This window comes from Saccoglossus kowalevskii, chromosome 20, assembly GCF_978046115.1.
Source record: "Saccoglossus kowalevskii chromosome 20, keSacKowa6.1, whole genome shotgun sequence".
In the NCBI taxonomy this organism is placed as follows: domain Eukaryota; kingdom Metazoa; phylum Hemichordata; class Enteropneusta; family Harrimaniidae; genus Saccoglossus; species Saccoglossus kowalevskii.
In genome coordinates, this window is record NC_140660.1 from 23,736,863 (window position 1) to 23,756,113 (window position 19,251).

At 34.9% G+C, this 19,251-nt stretch overlaps 1 protein-coding gene across 2 annotated transcripts in view; it reads left to right on the forward strand.

The window, feature by feature from the left end:
• LOC102806848 (uncharacterized) overlaps positions 1–19,251 on the forward strand; it is a 58,551-nt gene that overhangs the window by 19,457 nt on the left and 19,843 nt on the right. For both annotated transcript variants that reach the window (XM_085494549.1, XM_085494550.1), the window contains exons 11-21: positions 1,546–1,624; positions 4,923–5,077; positions 6,199–6,339; positions 6,997–7,119; positions 7,647–7,833; positions 10,820–11,038; positions 14,101–14,359; positions 15,104–15,160; positions 16,359–16,478; positions 18,156–18,255; positions 18,954–19,118. In XM_085494549.1, coding sequence (XP_085350675.1) covers positions 1,546–1,624; positions 4,923–5,077; positions 6,199–6,339; positions 6,997–7,119; positions 7,647–7,833; positions 10,820–11,038; positions 14,101–14,359; positions 15,104–15,160; positions 16,359–16,478; positions 18,156–18,255; positions 18,954–19,118 — 1,605 coding nt within the window. The remainder of the gene's footprint in view (positions 1–1,545; positions 1,625–4,922; positions 5,078–6,198; positions 6,340–6,996; positions 7,120–7,646; positions 7,834–10,819; positions 11,039–14,100; positions 14,360–15,103; positions 15,161–16,358; positions 16,479–18,155; positions 18,256–18,953; positions 19,119–19,251) is intronic.

Genomic DNA, 19,251 nt, shown 5'->3' on the forward strand with positions numbered 1-19,251 from the left:
GTGTAAATAAACACTAACTTAACTACAAATTAGTTCTAGTCCTTTAGTAAAAACATTGTTTATGTATCTGATAACATGTCTAAGCAGAGATGGCTCTGTCGTGTTTCTCTTTGTAATTCTGTGTTGGGAAGTTATTGTACATTCTGTTTAATTGTTCATAAAGTTTCTCTCTTTCATTTATTATTTACTTTATTAATCTGAAAACCTAAAAAAAAATGTTAACTCTTCTTTACGGTATTAATAAAGCACTATTCTATTCTATTCTATTCTATTCTATTCTATTCTATTCTATTCTATTCTATTCTATTCTATTCTGTATATTTGACAGTGTAATATAAAATGTATTTCGTCTTCTGTTGTTTTACATATTTTGCAAGTTCTTTCATCATCTGGTGTTTTTAGACGTGTATGTCTTCCAACTTCAGTAGCTTAGTCTTAGTTTGGCTGATAATGAGTCTCTAAGACCTTGCTATTATTTTTTTACTTTATTTTACTTTATTTATTACACTACTAAAAACCTTCAGAGGGTATTTGTATGGTAAGGAACATAAATACAAAGAAATACAAAAAACAAACAATACAAAAGAGATAAAATAAATGTTAGTAAAATATAAGAAAAAATAGATTAATTACTTTCTGTTGTTTTAAAAATTGGGCTCTTCAAATATTTTGCTAAGGCTATATTATTCTCCATAATCTTTTTTAAATATGGAATTCACATCCATTGTGTAAATATTTATTGCACACTCATTTTTTTCTTTGTTCTATAAAGCCAGTACAAAATATCAGGAAATGTTTTTCATCTCCTAATGCTTTAGTGTTACATTTTTTACAGTGTCTATTTTCTAATTCTATTTTGGGCTTAGTTCTTCTACCTAATTCTATTTCTAAGTTGTGGTCACTCAGACAGAATTTTAAAACCATTTTCCTGAGGTTGAAATTTGAAATGTTTTGCAAATAATTTTCCATATTATAACTTACTTTGAATAATTTGTATGTTCTCAGTTTTGTTCCCCTATTTTGATTGGCTTCACTCAAATTTATTTCTTCTCTACATCTTTGAATATAAATCTCCGATAGTCCGAGTTGTTATTGTTATGATGTGAATACTCTCAGATAATATTAAGATCTATTTTGACCATAGACACACCTCTGTCATGTTCTACTAATAAAACCAATACAGCACTACATATTGTATTTGTATACAATGTATTCATTCATATACTTGCACTGTTATATATTTTACAGGCTACATGTACATACTGTAGAATACTTTATTTTCACTTGGAGTTTATTTTCGCTATTTTCGCTGAAAGGATGATTCCGTGAAAATAAAATCCAGCGAATATACTTTTTTTTCCTATATTTCACATTAAACTCATAAAAAATCAGTGAAAATAAGTTCCATACAAAACGCCCACAAAGCCTTTTCAGCGAAAATTAATTCCAGCGAAAATAAAGTATTCCACAGTAGTCCTAACTCACTAATACTGTAATCTACAATTCACAACTAACTAATTTGAATAATTGTATGTTTTCATCTAGGTCTGTGTTGTATTATTTTGAGACACTGAATATGTCAATGCAGCCAATTGATCTTCCTTGTAGGATTAAGATTAGACAGGTATGTATTCTTACAATCTGTTTATTGAACTACACTTCCAGTGAATAAAGGTTTGGACTGGTTTTGATTGGTTTACTCTTTTCACAAGGTTTGGTTTACTCAGATTTATACAGTTTATACAGGGTTAGACCAGTTCAGACCAGTTTTTGATTTACACTGCATTACACCTGTTTCTGGTTTATTTTGGGTTAGACTGGTTCAGACCAGTTACTGATTTACACTGCATTACACCTGTTTCTAGTTTATTCTGGTTTAGGCCGGTTCAAGAGGTATGTGTGAGGCTCGAAATTGGTACTCTGCGCCGGTGCATTTCCCAAAATAAGCATTGTGCCCCACCTAGTTGTGCCACCATTCTGCGTCACTCATTCTGCGCCATCGAGAAAATTCATACTGTGCCCCATTCTGGATTCAAAATGATTGATTTTCAATCCTGTTTATCAACGCAATCGGGATGGTTTTATGTGAAATACTGTTATAACATTTGTAGGGGCATCGAAAAGTACAAAATTATTGGAAACTAACAAATCATTCTGCTCTCATCATTTGCGTACAAACTATTTTTGTATTCAAGGACGCAATCTAGGTCAATTGTAACGAAGTTTAAACAATGTTTCCATTCTTGATCTATTAATTTTACAGTCCACTAGTTGAGCTGTCATTCTGGGCCATCAATGTAATGTTTTATTTGACGCAATTTAAGTCTAACGTTGCGTAGTTGAAACAATGTTTCACTTCGCTGTACTCATTCCATGGCCACTTGTTTTTTGTATTTCGTCATGGGATTTTATGAAGTTCCGATGCCAACAAAATCCAACTCTATCACACTTGCGTGTCATTGCACTGTCTAGTATTTTACAAAAACAGACGTGCTGATAGCTTCACACACACAACTGTAATTCACACGGCTTCATAGCCACGCGATAAGTGCAACCCAACAAAACGAGCAAAATTAAAATTCTCAAGATGGTAAATGTAATTGCTTTGTCAGTTATTGATGTTGGTTTGCTTGTGAAGCTACAATAAACATTGTTTTGAAAAACATTCCTGACGCATCCAGACTTCAAGTCGGCGTAGCTACTACCGCTAATATGTCATGGACGTCCATGCTTACATTCACTTCATAGTGAGTGTATTATTTGCGTTCAAAAAATTATTTCTTTATTTATGGAATGTACTCTTAACTTTCAAATGCCGAAGTCGAAATAACATCGAATTTCATGTAAGTTGGTTAATTTTGCAGTGCAACCTCACTAGTACCTACAAAATTAAACAAACCAAGTTTAATTTGTGCGTAAAAGTTTCAATGACAATGCAATGTTTATTCACCACCACTAGCAATGTTGATATTTGCATCTCTTTTGTTTAAATGACTGCGAACAATTCGAACAATAAACAGTGTATAGATTCACGGTTACTAGTAACTGTGATAGATCAGACTTTTTTCTGTACTGTTTGGAAAACGACAACTAATGTATATACGGGAATTATTCTTTATGATGACTAAAATCATACTAATTTCAAACATTAATGTTTGTTAGTTGGGCAAATCAGTGTTCAAACGTTGTTGTTCCGAAATTTACGAACTGTCTGAAAATCACCCGGGACCGGAAATGACTGCACCGACTTGTTTTGCGCCAGCATTCTCAAAGACGGGCCAGTAGAAGACAAAGGATTTTTTCGTTAGCGTGGGGGGAAAACAGAAGTGTTAATCTGAAAATTCATTGTCCTTTTTCTTGTTTGTGATTGGTCCTGGCAACGTTTGGGGATCGTGATGTAGCTGTCTTTGAGAATATGTTTTGCCTGTTTTCGAGAAAATAAAACATCTGTTGATCAAATTATCGGAATTTTTACTTGTATCATACTATTTAAAAAATTGTTGGAGTGTTTTAGTTCGACATATATCTTTAAAAAAAAACGTTTTTCCGAAAATTTCGAACTGTCTGAAAATCACCCGAGACCGCAAATGGTTAAATGCTTGCCTAGAAAGACGAAATTATCGTATTTTTTTTTTTGTTGAATTATGCTATTTTTAAGAAAGTTGCCATGTCTTAGTTTGGCAAATTAATTTATGAAAGTTGTTTTTCGTAATGTCTAAAAATTATTCTCTAAGTGTGTCTTTGGGGTCAAAATGTCATATGCTAATTACCTCATCGATGCGTGAATTATGATTTTTCTTTTGGCCAAATACTTTTTCGGCAAGAAAAAACGTTCTGTAATCTGCAAACACGCATTTTAGCACCACGAATTTGACGACGCTTATACTATTGGGAAATAAATACGAAATTGTACCAGGGACACCAAATCCTGAATAAGATAAACCGTACCATGACAGAATGATTGGGCGAGTATATTTTTTTCGAGGCAGCGAGAATGAACCGAGACATTGTTTATAAAACACTACGATAAACTCTCTCACTGTGTGTTGCTGGTGTGGTGCAGGTAACGGCCTTCGGCACCTTTTTGTCACAAAATTGGCGTTTCTTTCTCGGTTTTATGATTCAACCACCCAAATTATATCCAAGATAATGGCCTCTCAAAATATAATTTTTGTTTTTGTTCTAATAATTCAGCCACTCCCAAATATAATGTTTGTTTTCATGGTTTCGTGACCTTAGAATTTAACCATTGAAAGCCCGTCTTATCGGGCGTTATTTCACAGATTATTCATTCGCCTATCAATATGTCCAATATGTTACGCTATCAGTTTAGTTCCAAGCACTACCCCTTTGGAAATTTGCCTAATTATAGCTAGCTGATTACTTTAATTTACTTGTTTCCAATAGCTTCGTACTTATTTCCCAGAAATGTTATATAACAATATTTCATGCAAAGCATCCATATTGCGTTGATAAACAGGCTTGAAAATCATTGGTGTCTATGAGTCTATGATTTTACATTTTTAAAAAGCTTGAACTGGGACACAGTATGAATTCTCTTGGTGGCGCAGAATATGGCGCAGATTGGTGGCACAACTAGGTGGCGCACAATGCTTATTTTAGGAAATGCGCCGGTGCATTCCGGTAGCGCAGAGTATCGATTTTGAGCCTCACACATACCTCGATTCAGACCAGTTTCTGATTTACACTGCATTACACGTTTCTGGTTTATTCTGGGTTAGGCCGGTTCAGACCAGTTTCTGATTTAGTACATTGCATTACGTTTCAGTTTATTCTGGGTTACATCGGTTCAGACTAGTTTCTGATTTAGTACACTGGATTAGACTGGTTCATCAGACCAGTTTAGCTGTTTATATACATGTATCATCCAGTGTTTGTACATTTATATTCTCACCATACAGGTTGCTGTCAGTACCAAACACATGGTTGTGGTGACATTTGAAAGAACTGTATATACATGGGGTGAAGGCAATAAAGGTCAACTAGGTCACGGTGACCTTCAATCAAGACACAAACCAGAAATTGTGGATTCCTTGAAAGGAAAATCAATCACTCAGTAAGTAGTCACTAATAAATGAGATGATCAGCTTGAAACTACCTGAGTCAGCTATTAACATTCATTTAGCAAGGCTTCCAGTGCAATTGATAGTCACTTGAAGTTCCTAAATGTTCATTAGTAAGTCTTTCTGAGCTGTAACAATAGTAAGCCTACCTAAATTAATGTTCAATAGTAAGTCTTTCTGAGCTGTAACAATAGTAAGCCTACCTAAATTGATGTTCATTAGTAAGTCTTTCTGAGCTGTAACAATAGTAAGCCGACCTAAATTAATGTTCATTAGTAAGTCTTTCTGAGCTGTAACAATAGTAAGCCTACCTAAATTAATGTTCATTAGTAAGTCTTTCTGAGCTGTAACAATAGTAAGCCTACCTAAATTGATGTTCATTAGTAAGTCTTTCTGAGCTGTAACAATAGTAAGCCTACCTAAATTAATGTTCATTAGTAAGTCTTTCTAAGCTGTAACAATAGTAAGCCTACCTAAATTAATGTTCATTAGTAAGTCTTTCTGAGCTGTAACAATAGTAAGCCTACCTAAATTGATGTTCATTAGTAAGTCTTTCTGAGCTGTAACAATAGTAAGCCTACCTAAATTAATGTTCATTAGTAAGTCTTTCTGAGCTGTAACAATAGTAAGCCTACCTAAATTAATGTTCATTAGTAAGTCTTTCTGAGCTGTAACAATAGTAAGCCGACCTAAATTGATGTTCATTAGTAAGTCTTTCTGAGCTGTAACAATAGTAAGCCTACCTAAATTAATGTTCATTAGTAAGTCTTTCTGAGCTGTAACAATAGTAAGCCTACCTAAATTAATGTTCATTAGTAAGTCTTTCTGAGCTGTAACAATAGTAAGCCTACCTAAATTAATGTTCATTAGTAAGTCTTTCTGAGCTGTAACAATAGTAAGCCTACCTAAATTGATGTTTGATTAATTAGTAAGCTTCCTTAAGTTGATGTTTAATTAGTAATCCTCCCTAAGCTGTACCAGACAATCATTAAGCCTCTCTAATCCAGAACAGTCACTCAGTAAGTCTCCTTAGGTTGATGTTCATTAGTCTCCATGCCATACCAATCACTCAGTAAGTCCCCCTAAGTTATTGCATATATTCATTATTATACAGGGTATGTTGTGGCGATGGGTTCAGTGTTTTTGGTAGTGATAATGGTATTGTGATGACCTGTGGTGATGGCAGTAATGGATGCCTGGGACACGGTGATTGGTCGAGTGCATCAAGACCTAGACTAATAGAACCACTGCTAAGGTAATACAGCTGTTGAATGCAAAGCGGAATTATTGTGTAGACTGTGACCCTGTGACTAGGAATTCTGTTAACCCCATAATCTGCTTCTCAGACCCCTAGTGTTAGAGATAGACCCTCGGCATTAGACACAGATTCTCAGTATTAGACAAGGACCTCGATTTTAATAGAAGTCAAACTTGTGTATAGCGACTACTCAAAGTACAGTCAATGCAAAAAATACCCAAAGAAGGTTACTACTAGAAGGTAGTCAATAATATGTTGGTTTGATTTTGGGTGAAAAGTCTGTATTTTTTGCATTTTTATTCTGAAAGTGAAATTTAGAAATCTGAGATCCATAAGAGTCTAATTGAGAAATACAATCACAATTTCATTGTTTGAAAATATTTTTTAAATATACTGATAGAAATATTGGTAATATCATATTTGTTGTATTAGGAGTGCATCTGTAATCAAAATTGTTGTGAACCAAGAATTGCATTGTATGCTCGATCAAACACATATGATTTATTTTGACCATAGACACTTACGTAATTGCATGTGTTACTGATATAGCAAATATGGTACTTCAAAGCCGTGTTGCTCAAAACTAAAAAATTCAGGATGGAAAAAATCTTGAAAAATTCTGGTTTAAAATTGATAATTTCTTGTTATTTGCAGTGTTGACGTGACATCTTTGTCCTGTGGGCCATATCATGTTGTAGCTGTTGGGGCAGATGGTGAAGTGTTTGCCTGGGGCAAAGGTCAAGATGGTAGACTGGGATTGGGTAATGAAGAAGACTGGTAAGTCACTGATTTGCATATATTTAGCATATTGATTTAAAGGTCAGATTTTGATTGGCTAATGAAGGAGACAGAAATTTATTCGAAACGTTTGATCAACACCTTTAAAGAATGGCTGGTATTGCCTTTTCAAAAAAAATATAGAATTTAGAGAGAATCAGAAAAAAATATATTCTAGATTTTGATCAAATCCTGTAAACTATGTCAGATTTTAAAATAAATATTGAATTACAGAAAATATATTCATCATTTGTGATAAAAACCTGTTACTTGTAAGCAATGATTCTCTGTTTTGTCTAAACTTAAAGTTTAATTTTGTGATTATATGAAGGTCACAATTGTCGCTGAAGTTCAAAAACATTCAAACATGGCAGAAATTGACATAATGAAAATTAGTATCTCAACATTAGCCCCGAAATGACACCAGGAGTTGTGCCTTTCAGAGTTACGCATATGCAACAACTCACTATTTAGATGAGGTTTATTGGGTAAATCCTAATACCTGTTTTTGTCTCTTTGTCTGTTAGTTGTGAGCCTGTTGAAGTATCCATCAGTGAGCCAGTATTTATTCGTGAGGTCAAGTGTGGTATGGACGGTACTATGTTTCTAACTGATATGGGATGTCTGTTGGCGTGTGGTAATAATGAAGACAATAAACTTGGACTTAATAATAGACAAGGATTTCTTATGGCAATGAAGAATATATTTACAAGGGTAATATATACTTATTAATTACATTAATCTGTAATACTGTAAAATATTTTATTTTAGCTGGAATTAATTTTTGCTGAAAAATTTTTTTGGGTGTTTTGTGATGCAATTTATTTTCACTGATTTTTGACAAGTTGAATGTAAAATATAGTAAAAAAGGTATATTCGCTGGTTTTATTTTCACTGAATCATTCTTTCAGCAAAAATAGTGAAAATTAATTCCCAGCGAAAATAAAGTATTTTACAGTGGGTGATTCTCTGCTTACTGTGAGATCCTGAGTGATACACGAAAAATGCAGATCAACTGTCTGCCCCATAAATTGAATGATTTAAGTTTGAATTTGGATTTCTTTTTAAAGTTCAATGTCGTAACACCAATCTTTCATATATATCCTCGGGGTGGACATCCGGGCATTTTCACCGCCTGGCAACCCTCACGGTGAAAACAAAGGCCAAAAACTCGCAGAAAACTGTACTTGGGGATGGTTGTTGAGAGTCCCCTGAACAGTGTAACAAGATTAGCCCTACGTGTGTAACATATATAAATTTGATTGTTCGGGATTACTTCAAAGTTGAGTTTGTGTTGTTTTCTCGAATTTTCACCGGCTCGACCGGCGTTCCACAGCAGCGTGCACAGAGCCCATAGAAATGCACGGTACAGTGATGCGCGTCTTAGCAACGTGGAACGTCTGTGAAGTAGCTCCGCCCCCGAGGATAGCACGTTATGAAGTGTGGAATTACCTACAACAAAGTTTGACATCACTGGGACACTATGATATTTGTTTGTTCTATTTTTATATTGATGGCGTCTTCCTGTGAACAGTAAATGAACTATTGATGTGAAAAATTTAACATCACTTCATGTAAACTATAGAGTTTAATATATATCTTTCTTTTACTGACTTGACTATGTTGTGTAGTCTACTTTTCAGTTCTTTTGTTCTTGTGGATTGTTTTGTTAATTGTTGACACTCATTAGTCCCTGTTCGGACGTAGTCCGAAAATGGGGACTTATGTTTTGCCCTGTGTGCGTCCGTGCGTGCGTCCGTGATCACCTGTATCTCGAACATGCATGGACCGATTAAGTTCAAACTTCACTCATACATCACACATTATATGGGACATATGCACATGCATTTTTTTCATGATCCGATTAACGATAGCCGAATAGCGGCCATTTTAAGGCCGAAAATGCATCAAAATGGCACATTTTCACATTCCGGACCTGGATCTCAGTTATGCAAGGACGGATTTCGTTCAAATTTGGTACATACATTAAACATAATAGGACCTTGATGCACGTCATTTTTTTTTTCGGATCAAGTTCGAAATGGCTGACTGGCGGCCATTTTGTTTTAAAGAATTCAGTTCTGGATCCGTATCCGAGACATGTCTGGATTGATCAAGTTCAAACTTCACACACACAAGGTACATCATGTCACAAATATGTATGTGCATTTGTTTCATGATCCCATTAACGATAGCCAAATGGCGGCTGCTTTAAGACCAAAAATGCATTGAAATCGCACATTTTCACCATTCCGAACCCGGATCTCAGTTATGCATGGACGGATTTCGTTCAAATTTGTACTTACATTAAACATAATAGGACCTTGATGCACGTCATTTTTTTTTTACGGATCAAGTTCGAAATGGCCGACTGGCGGCCATTTTCTTAAAGAATTCAGTTCTGGATCCGTATCCAAGACATGTCTGGATTGATCAAGTTCAAACTTCACACACACATGGTACATCATGCCACAAATAGATATGTGCATTTGTTTCATGATCCGCTTAACAATAGCTGAATGATGGCCATTTTAAGACCGAAAATGCATTAAAATTCCGGAACCAGATCTCAGTCATGCATGAATGGATTTTGTTCAGATTTAGTACAATGTGTTGTACATACATGTATGCAGGTGCATTTCGGTCATGATCTGCTTTGAATGTATATGTCACTCAAATATGAACGGAACGGGGACGTGTCATTGACAATGACTTGTTTTTCTGTGTTTTTGGAATTTTTTTATATGTCTTTTGTTACAGTGAAAACCATTGAGATTTTGTCATTGCCACTGCTCTGGATATTGTAGACTGATTGTCTATTACATATTGACATATAAAAAAAAGATCTATACAGACTTGATCTATACAATGAATATCATAGACCTTGAGGCATATTGTTCTATAAAATGTTCTACAATAGCCGTAATTTTGACATGCATCTTCTGTGCATATTACTGTGGAATACTTTATTTTCGCTGGAATTAATTTTCGCTGAAAAGGCTTTTTGGGGGTTTTGCCTGGAATTTATTTTCACTGATTTTTCATGAATTTATTGTGAAATATAGGAAAAAAAGTATATTCACTGGATTTTATTTTCACAGAATCATCCCTTCAGCGAAAATAGCGAAAATAAATTCCAAGCGAAAATAAAGTATTCTACAGTATTCAATTCACATTAATTGTTATATGGCACTAACGTATTAGTGTTACAAGACAATTTTATTTAATGAAAGTAAAACAAAGACAAGACATAGTGGTATACAGAGGCACATGATTTTAGTTTGCATTTTGATGACGTTTGGCCGACTGGTGGCCATTTTGTCTTAGTACAAAATTTAAAAAAAAAATGATGCCCAGTCTGATTGCAAAAGTTAAAGAATGAGCATATACTGCCCTCATTTGCATAAATATTGCCCTCTAGTGGTTGGTGTGATCACATTTTGTTTTCTTGAAAGTGCTACTGCTAACTGCCCTCCAGTGAATGAATAGTGCTCTCCGGTGAATGAGTAGTGCCCTCCTGTAAATAAATAGTGCCCTCTAGTGGATGAATAGTGCCCTCCTGTAAATGAATAGTGTCCTCCTGTAAATGAATAGTGTCCTCCTGTAAATGAATAGTGCCCTCCTGTAAATGAATATTGCCCTCCATTAAATGGATATTGCCATCTAGTGGTGATTATGCTAAATGTTATTTCTTTTCTAGACTGAAGTTGAAGGAAGAAAAGTACCGACTGTTATCAAGGCGTTATCTAAATTTAAAGTATTAGACATGATACTCGGTCCAACACATAGTGCAGTGATTGTGGAACCAGGACATGTGTATACATTTGGTAAGAATACCGAGGGTCAGCTTGGAGCGGGTAACATCAAACCAAGAGAAGTGCCGGTTATGGTCAAGGATCTGTCAAATAAAACTGTTACAGTAAGTGTACCTCTGATAGGCTGTGTGTTGGTACATTGTAAGTGTACCTCTGATAGGCTGTGTGTTGGTACATTGTAAGTGTACCTCTGATAGGCTGTGTGTTGGTACATTGTAAGTGTACCTCTGATAGGCTGTGTGTTGGTACATTGTAAGTGTACCTCTGATAGGCTGTGTGTTGGTACATTGTAAGTGTACCTCTGATAGGCTGTGTGTTGGTACATTGTAAGTGTACCTCTGATAGGCTGTGTGTTGGTACATTGTAAGTGTACCTCTGATAGGCTGTGTGTTGGTACATTGTAAGTGTACCTCTGATAGGCTGTGTGTTGGTACATTGTAAGTGTACCTCTGATAGGCTGTGTGTTGGTACATTGTAAGTGTACCTCTGATAGGCTGTGTGTTGGTACATTGTAAGTGTACCTCTGATAGGCTGTGTGTTGGTACATTGTAAGTGTACCTCTGATAGGCTGTGTGTTGGTACATTGTAAGTGTACCTCTGATAGGCTGTGTGTTGGTACATTGTAAGTGTACCTCTGATAGGCTGTGTGTTGTACATTGCATCAAACTATTGCTTCAACCAAACAGTATAACAGTATAGTCAGGACTTCAATTTGAGAAGAATGGTTACCAAGTTTAGACTTAGTGACCATAATTTGGAAATAGAATTGGGCAGGAGGAAATTTCCAAGAATTGAGGCAAATTACAGATTGTGTAAAAAATGCAACACAGGTACTGTAGAAGATGAAAAACATTACATCCTTGACTGTTGCTTCTTCACTCAAGAAAGAAATACCCTCTTAAAAGACTGTAAATTAGAAATGTGTAATACAGCTAACCGAAATTTAATATTCACCTGCATTATAAATAGTAGTACTGCACTTGCAAAATACTTAAAAAACACAATTTATAAAACCTAATTGTAATACATATTTTATATATACCCTTTGTTTTGTTTGTAATTTTGAAACTTTTGTTGTTTTTTGTTTATTTGTGTTTGTTTTTTCTGATCTGTATTTACCATACAGCACCCACCAATGGTGCAGTTGTGTAATAAAGTTATTATTATTTATAAGCACAACCAAAGGTGTATTTAGTAGGGTTTACTCGTTGGATGCCATGCAGTGAAGATCATATGAGCTTGATATGAGTTTATATTTAGTCTTGAAATGTACACTCTGAGATCATTTGATAGTCTAAATTTGTACGAGATAGAAGAAAATAATTGAAGATGTGACCCATAGTAATTCTTATACTGTAAAATGACTAATTTTCACTGAAATAAAATTTCGCCGATTTACCATTTCAGGCATATTCAGTAGGTTTTAAATTCACAGTTTTCTCAATTAGATAATGTGTTCTATGCTAAATTTTACATATTCACTGGGTTTAAATTTTGCGCATTTTCCATTCAGTGAAATAAGCAAAATTAAAACCCAGTGAATAATTAATCCTTTTACAGTATATAAGCCCAGGATATATAATCTAATAGGTTGACATCAGCAGACATGAGTGATTACAGGCAGTTTTGTATCAATCCGAGCTGCAGACTAAGTGCATTTTTTTTTTTTACTTTTTTTATATTTAAGTTAATTTTATTTCTTTTCAAAATAACAATTACACAGACAAGAAAAGAAGGAAAATGAAACAATTGACATACTAGATGACACTTTCTGTACATAATCCCTCAAAGGCACGAACAGGTTCACCACCAAAACATGAAGTGACTATTAAAATGCATTCTTCACTTGAACATGCAAGTTGCTAGTCTGAATCCATAGACTTATAATCTATTTGTTGTTGAATACTTATGGTTATTTTGTAATTGAACAGTTTTATAAAGATTTTGCTTGTCAAATGAAATGAGTGTCTGTCTAAAGGTGACTGGCTAAAGGCTTTCCAGTATTACGATTTCAACACAATTCTATATCTACTCTGTTGGTAATCACAAGTTTATGTTGATGTCAACCTTAGAGAAAATATTATGAATTATATATATATCACAAGTATATTCTTACAGTATGTGACAGTGAAACAACAGTGTTGACAGACAAACTATTGCTGAAATAATACAGAATACAAATGTATCATTGTACGTGTCTCATGTGCTAATTGTGTTGACGCCAAGGTGTTCTATTTCATGCAGACACTGTTTGGCGATCCTTTTTTTTCATCCGAATTTTTGGAGGGATTGAATAATAATTCTAAAAAAAACACACATGAGCTTGCCATATTTTAACAACCCGTATACAAACCTGGAAGCTCCAAACATCATTCAGGCCACGCATACAATGAAAAAAGTGTTGTTTTTTTCACACTGTGGTGATATGCAAGTTATGTATGCGATAAGGCCAGAAACCAATCATTGTAAATCCACATATGTTGGAGCTCCGTTAAAAATCTCTAGCAAAGAAATTCAATCACAATCAAGTGATTGACAAATTCAGACATGTTAAAAAACAATTTAAAATTTTTACACACTTAAGTCGAATTCAAACTATGAAACATTTCAAATATGTCATAAGATCCAAATAATTCTTATAAATCACTGATCAAATTTGATTTAGGTGCTAACTAGGTGCCAAGTTTCACCGAACTGAATCTGAATTAGATGCTATGATACAATCGTATAAGATTCCAATAAATGTTGCGATTATAAATATAATACATTTTTAGTCATATTTCTTGTTATAAGTCTTGTGTATTCCTTTTAATCTGTTGAAAGTAAAGCGTGAGGCATGTTTTTTTATTTTGTGTCAACAATTTATGAATCTTTAACGTACGTGGGGCCTACATATTAAATCTATCAAATTTCATTCATGTGCTAACATGGCACCAAGTTTCACCAAAATGAATCTGAATTAGATATGCTATGATACAATCATATAAGATTCTAATAAATTTTGATATTATAAATATAATACATGTGTAATTATATTTCTTGTCATAAAGTAAAGCACCAATGTTGGTGTGACACATGCATGGGCCTACATATTAAACCTATTGAATCAAAATAATTGATTTGTAAATAAATATTGAAAAGAAGCATCTAAATATTTTCATTTCAGATGTTGGCTTGTGGTGAACGATTTACCGTAGCTGGAACTGAGGATAACTCATTGTATATGTGGGGACGTGGATTCAAACCATCTCAGTCGTCCAGTGAAGACAATAGTAAAAACACTAGTAATGATTCTAAGGAGAGTGCTGGATGGTCTCGGAGTCACCAACGTAACCCCAGTGATGCATCTATCGGTTCTGCAAGTAGTTTGGTCGTGTTTAATGATAAACCGATCCCAAGTGAGCGTACTCGCAACGGAAGCGTAGGTAAATATCAGAACATCAGTAATCATGGTTTCCATGGAAATAAGTGTGTCTGCTTATTTGGTATTTGTCATTTAATTTTTTCACATATTTTGCTCGATAGAAGGGAATTTTATTTTTGTGGCATTGATTGGTACACCTAAAATCACAATATCACGCGTGCAACTTTATGTTACACCTCAAAACGATATGAGCACGCATGTGAAACTCTGTATCTTCGACTTCTGGGAAAGTAGTCTCTTATGCAAATTAACTTGACTTGTATAGCACCCTCTGGCATTATGTAGGTAAATTGTTTAGGGCCCTCTAGCAATATGTAGGTAAACTATTTTGTTTAGGGCCCTCTATCAATATGTAGATAAACTGTTTTGTTTAGGGCCATCTAGCAATATGTAGGTAAACTGTTTTGTTTAGGGCCTTCTAGCAATATGTAAATAAACTGTTTTGTTTATGGCCCTCTAGCAATATGTAGGTAAACTGTTTTGTTTAGGGCCCTCTAGCAATGTGTAGGTAAACTGTTTTGTTTAGGGCCCTCTAGCAATATGTAGGTAAACTGTTTTGTTTAGGGCCATCTAGCAATATGTAGGTAAACCGTTTTGTTTAGGGCCCTCTAGCAATATGTATGTATATTGTTTAGGGCCCTCTAGCAATATGTATGTATATTGTTTAGGGCCCCCTAGCAATACCATTGTGCACTCTAAGTACTCTCTATTCACTGTATATACTCTTTTCTGATACTTTTCATAGGATCGTCAAGTTCAGTAAAAAGTGTACCACCAAATAATCAACAGGGCAAGAGGGAAGGTAAGGTTCAACTTATTCTTCACAGAGTTATTAATTAATGTTTGTAACAATCTCAATTCTTCAGTAAGCAGTAGTATTGGCTAAGTTGTGGGTAATATTGGATGGCTCCCAAAGAATTCTGTTGTCAACCAGTCACTGGTAGCATAGTGGTTGTCGCATCAGACTCATGATCGGTAGACCCATGTTCAAATCCTACCTTAGGCTGAACATCAAAGGGTCGACCCCTACCCTGGGTGAGTGTGCCACAGACTCAATGGGAAGGCCAATTCCACTGGCTGAGATTCATTCACTAACGAATACGACTTTGGGAGAACCTTGGCCAATACTACTGTGGCAAAAATGCACTATGTGTCAGCACTAGCACTTGCAATTTACACATACAAAAAAAAAGTAAGGAGAGACAACAGTGACACTCAATGTCTACAACTGTCGCCTGGTACAAAAACATTTAAAAAAAGAAAGAATTCTGTTGTCTTTTAAACGTAGTTTTGAAAACAAATAATGAATCTTTGCCTCATGTATTAAATCTGTCATTGAAAGAGTTTGTGTGATCAGTGCCGATTTTTTTTTTACAAACCATGTCCATGTCACAAGCATTTAAAACCCATTTCCTCATTCAACTACTGGGATACAAAAGTGTTGGCAACTCGACTCAAAATGTTAACTAACGTTTTTACTAGTTTCTTGTCCTGTTGATGAAGATCAGTAGAACTCACTGTTGAAATGTTGATAAAAAAACAACAAATAAAAATAGACGTACCTTTTTATTGAAATCTGAAAGACATTGTCACATACTGCTTGCATGATTCAAAAATATGTTGAAATTTAAGGAAATTTTGTAGAATGTGTAAAAGTTTATGCTGAATTATTTGCAAGAAAAATATTTTGCGTCAAATGTTCAAAGCATGGTGGTCGTCGTGCAGCGCATGTAAATAAACAATGTATGTTACATGCATTGTATACGTCGCTATGAGTCCCATATCGAACAGGATGCGGCACGACGACTGCCGCCCTTTAATGCATTGTCCTGTATATATCACGATATCTGAAAGTGTGTTTTGAAAAACACAAACTGCATTAATTTTTTACTGTCTAATATTATGTTATTTTAATGTTCTGTTTTTTTACTTTCAGCCAATAATGAATTTGTAATTTCATTATGGTATAATAAAAACTTTGTTATTATGTTTTTGTTTAGGTTCTATAAGTTCATCAAAGAGTGCCCCACCATCTGCATCTGGTGCTAATGGCAGTGATAATGTGTTTGTATCACCAAATGAACAAAGACTAAAATCACCTCCGTCCAATGAACTTAAAGGTAAGCGTACATTACAGGGTTCTCCCTCAGGTTGGCGTAGGTGGCACCCTGGACTGCTGCGAACCCCACCCATGCCTGACAGAATAGTTAAGTCGGCACCAATCAAATTTTAGAAACTGTTGATCTGTCATAATTTAACCATTCACAAAGCGTTGCGATTGTTGAGACAATAACTTATCACATCTGATCGTCTTCCTGTCCACTGTTTACCAACTCGTTGTAATGTGCATGTGTGATGTTGCTGACAGCACATTTCAAATTGCCGTGGACACCAGTTTACCAGTTTACTTTTCAACTTAATCAAACAGCCACTTCACTTTATTCGTCGTTATCATGAACTCTATCAAACAGGCTGTTGTCAAACTGTTGAAGTCGAACGGAAACGCAGAATTGAGTCACTGTATCGGGGTGAAGATGCGTTGATTATTCTACCGTCTGGCTTTTGTAAATCACTGATTTATTCGCTGGTGCCAAAAGCATTCAACATTTGTTCTGAAAGTTCTGGCTCGATAATATTGGTTATTTCCCCTTTAATATCGCTGATGGTAGACCAAGTTCGGCGATGTGAAAATTACGGGATTTCTGCTGCTTTGATAAGATCGACACAGCACGATCACGCCACGTGTTCTCAGGTCATTCATTCTCCAGACTCTCCATCTTATTGCGTAGTCTGACTGTACTGCGCAAGTTGTCAAAACATTTTTTACACAAACTTCCACTGTGGTTTTCTCTTTCCAAGGAAACGGAAAAATTGCTATTCAAAGCAGAGATCGTGTCTGACGATGTTATGACAAGTGTTGAAAAATATTGGTCTTCGGTTTTTCGATTGACTTGACACATCGGTACTGTAAATTGCACACGATGTAGAGTCCAGAGTAAGTTCCAAAGTTGTCTTCACCGGAGTAATTTTTCGGTTGGTAAACTCGCACAATGGAGTAGAGAACTCTATGTCTTCATCCTGAAATATTCACTACTGAAGTGATATTCACCCACTCCAACTTGTCAGGTAACATAGAGTGAAGGTCCCCAACTTATAAATTTTAAATAAACAATAGATCAAATTTAGCACAACAATAAACACAATAGAAGTCATTAATTCAATTTATTATGCAAATTATGCAATACTGTATGTAATTTTTCTGGGGAGAACTCATTATAACTATAATTTGAAGAATACAGCTAAGGCAGATAGGCGTTCAAATCAACATATTAGAAATCTTTTTTTTGTAATATTAATTTTAAAAGTGAGAATTATCCAAAGAGGCAGCAAAATGCTGATGTTTTTGTTCAGTGTTGAGATTTCATTTTCACTCTTCGCTTTTTTGCGTGGCATTCATACATTGGACAATGTAGATGTTCCACTTCTACTAAAATCATGTATCAAATTTGATGAATAAAAAATATAATATATACATTGCAAGCTGCAACAATGAAGTTTGCTGTATTTTTAATTTAATGTGTAATGAAAACAAATCCCATAAAGGTGACATAGCGAAAACTCATGTCATCAGTTCTAATACGTACAAAATATTTCTCAGAAAAACAAAAACAAATACACCACAACCATTTTTTTTTTGAGTGTAATAGCAAAACATAGAATTAACATGGATGCTAGTAACTGAACACACCAACTATGACTCAATTTTATATTAAGTGATAGTGTTTATTTTTTTACAGGTCAAAGACAGATTCCTAACAGTGCTAGTACTGCCAGTGTTGATAGTCTTACCAGTGACAGACAACCTGAAAGTATCCTGAACCCAATTCCAATATTAAGGTGAGTCTAGTAATTAATGGACGCAAGTGATACATAAACATGTACATGTATGTACAAGATTCTGACTATCACTACATGTGTAACTTAACATCTAAGCTATAGCTATAATTCATTAAAAATTTCAACTTATTTTTTGTAGTATTACCTATATTACTATAATATAGACATATTTATCTGGTGTTTTTACATGAAAACAAGCTAAGCTAGTTTTAAAGCTAAATATTAAGTCATGCTTGGACCGTACTGTAAGTGTGGCTGTTACATTTACCGTACGTGTAAATATTCCATTCAAAGTCCCTTCAAGTCGTCAATATCATTTTGATCTGTAGTCCTCTATCAATGAAAACATTTTTGGGAGAGATTGAACTATTTTGGATGAAGAATGACAACACAATCGAACACAGTGGCCGATTTTAACAACATTACTTCACCATTTAAGCCAATTTTACGCCACAGAAGTGTACCGTCACTAGAGGGTGTGATTTATAGGAATTGAGTATCAAATAAATTACTTTATTTTAGCTGGAATTAATTTTCGCTGAAAAGACTTTTTGGGTGTTTTGTATGGAATTCACTGATTTTTGTCAAGTTGAATGTAAAATGTAGGAAAAAAAGTATCTTAGCTGGATTTTATTTTCACTGAATCATTCCTTCAGCAAAAATAACGAAAATTAATTTAACTATGGTTTTGTTTGTAGGATGGACTCCACAGGTTCACAAAGCATGGAAGACTGTGAACTATTCCCTGTCACCCTAAATAACGTTATTTGCCACGTTGAAAATTTATTTTTACAAGTTGAGACGACAGCCCCTCCACCACGTAGGAGATCACGCAAGAAGAAAAGAAGTCTTTTAAAACGGGTGTAAGTAGATTTATTACTGTACGCCTCAGACAAATTATTCAAAACACAGTCACTGTCTGGTATTAAAACTGGTTTTAATGAACTGAATTATGTGAAGTGATATTACGGCTGTATTTGCCAGAAGGATTTGCTC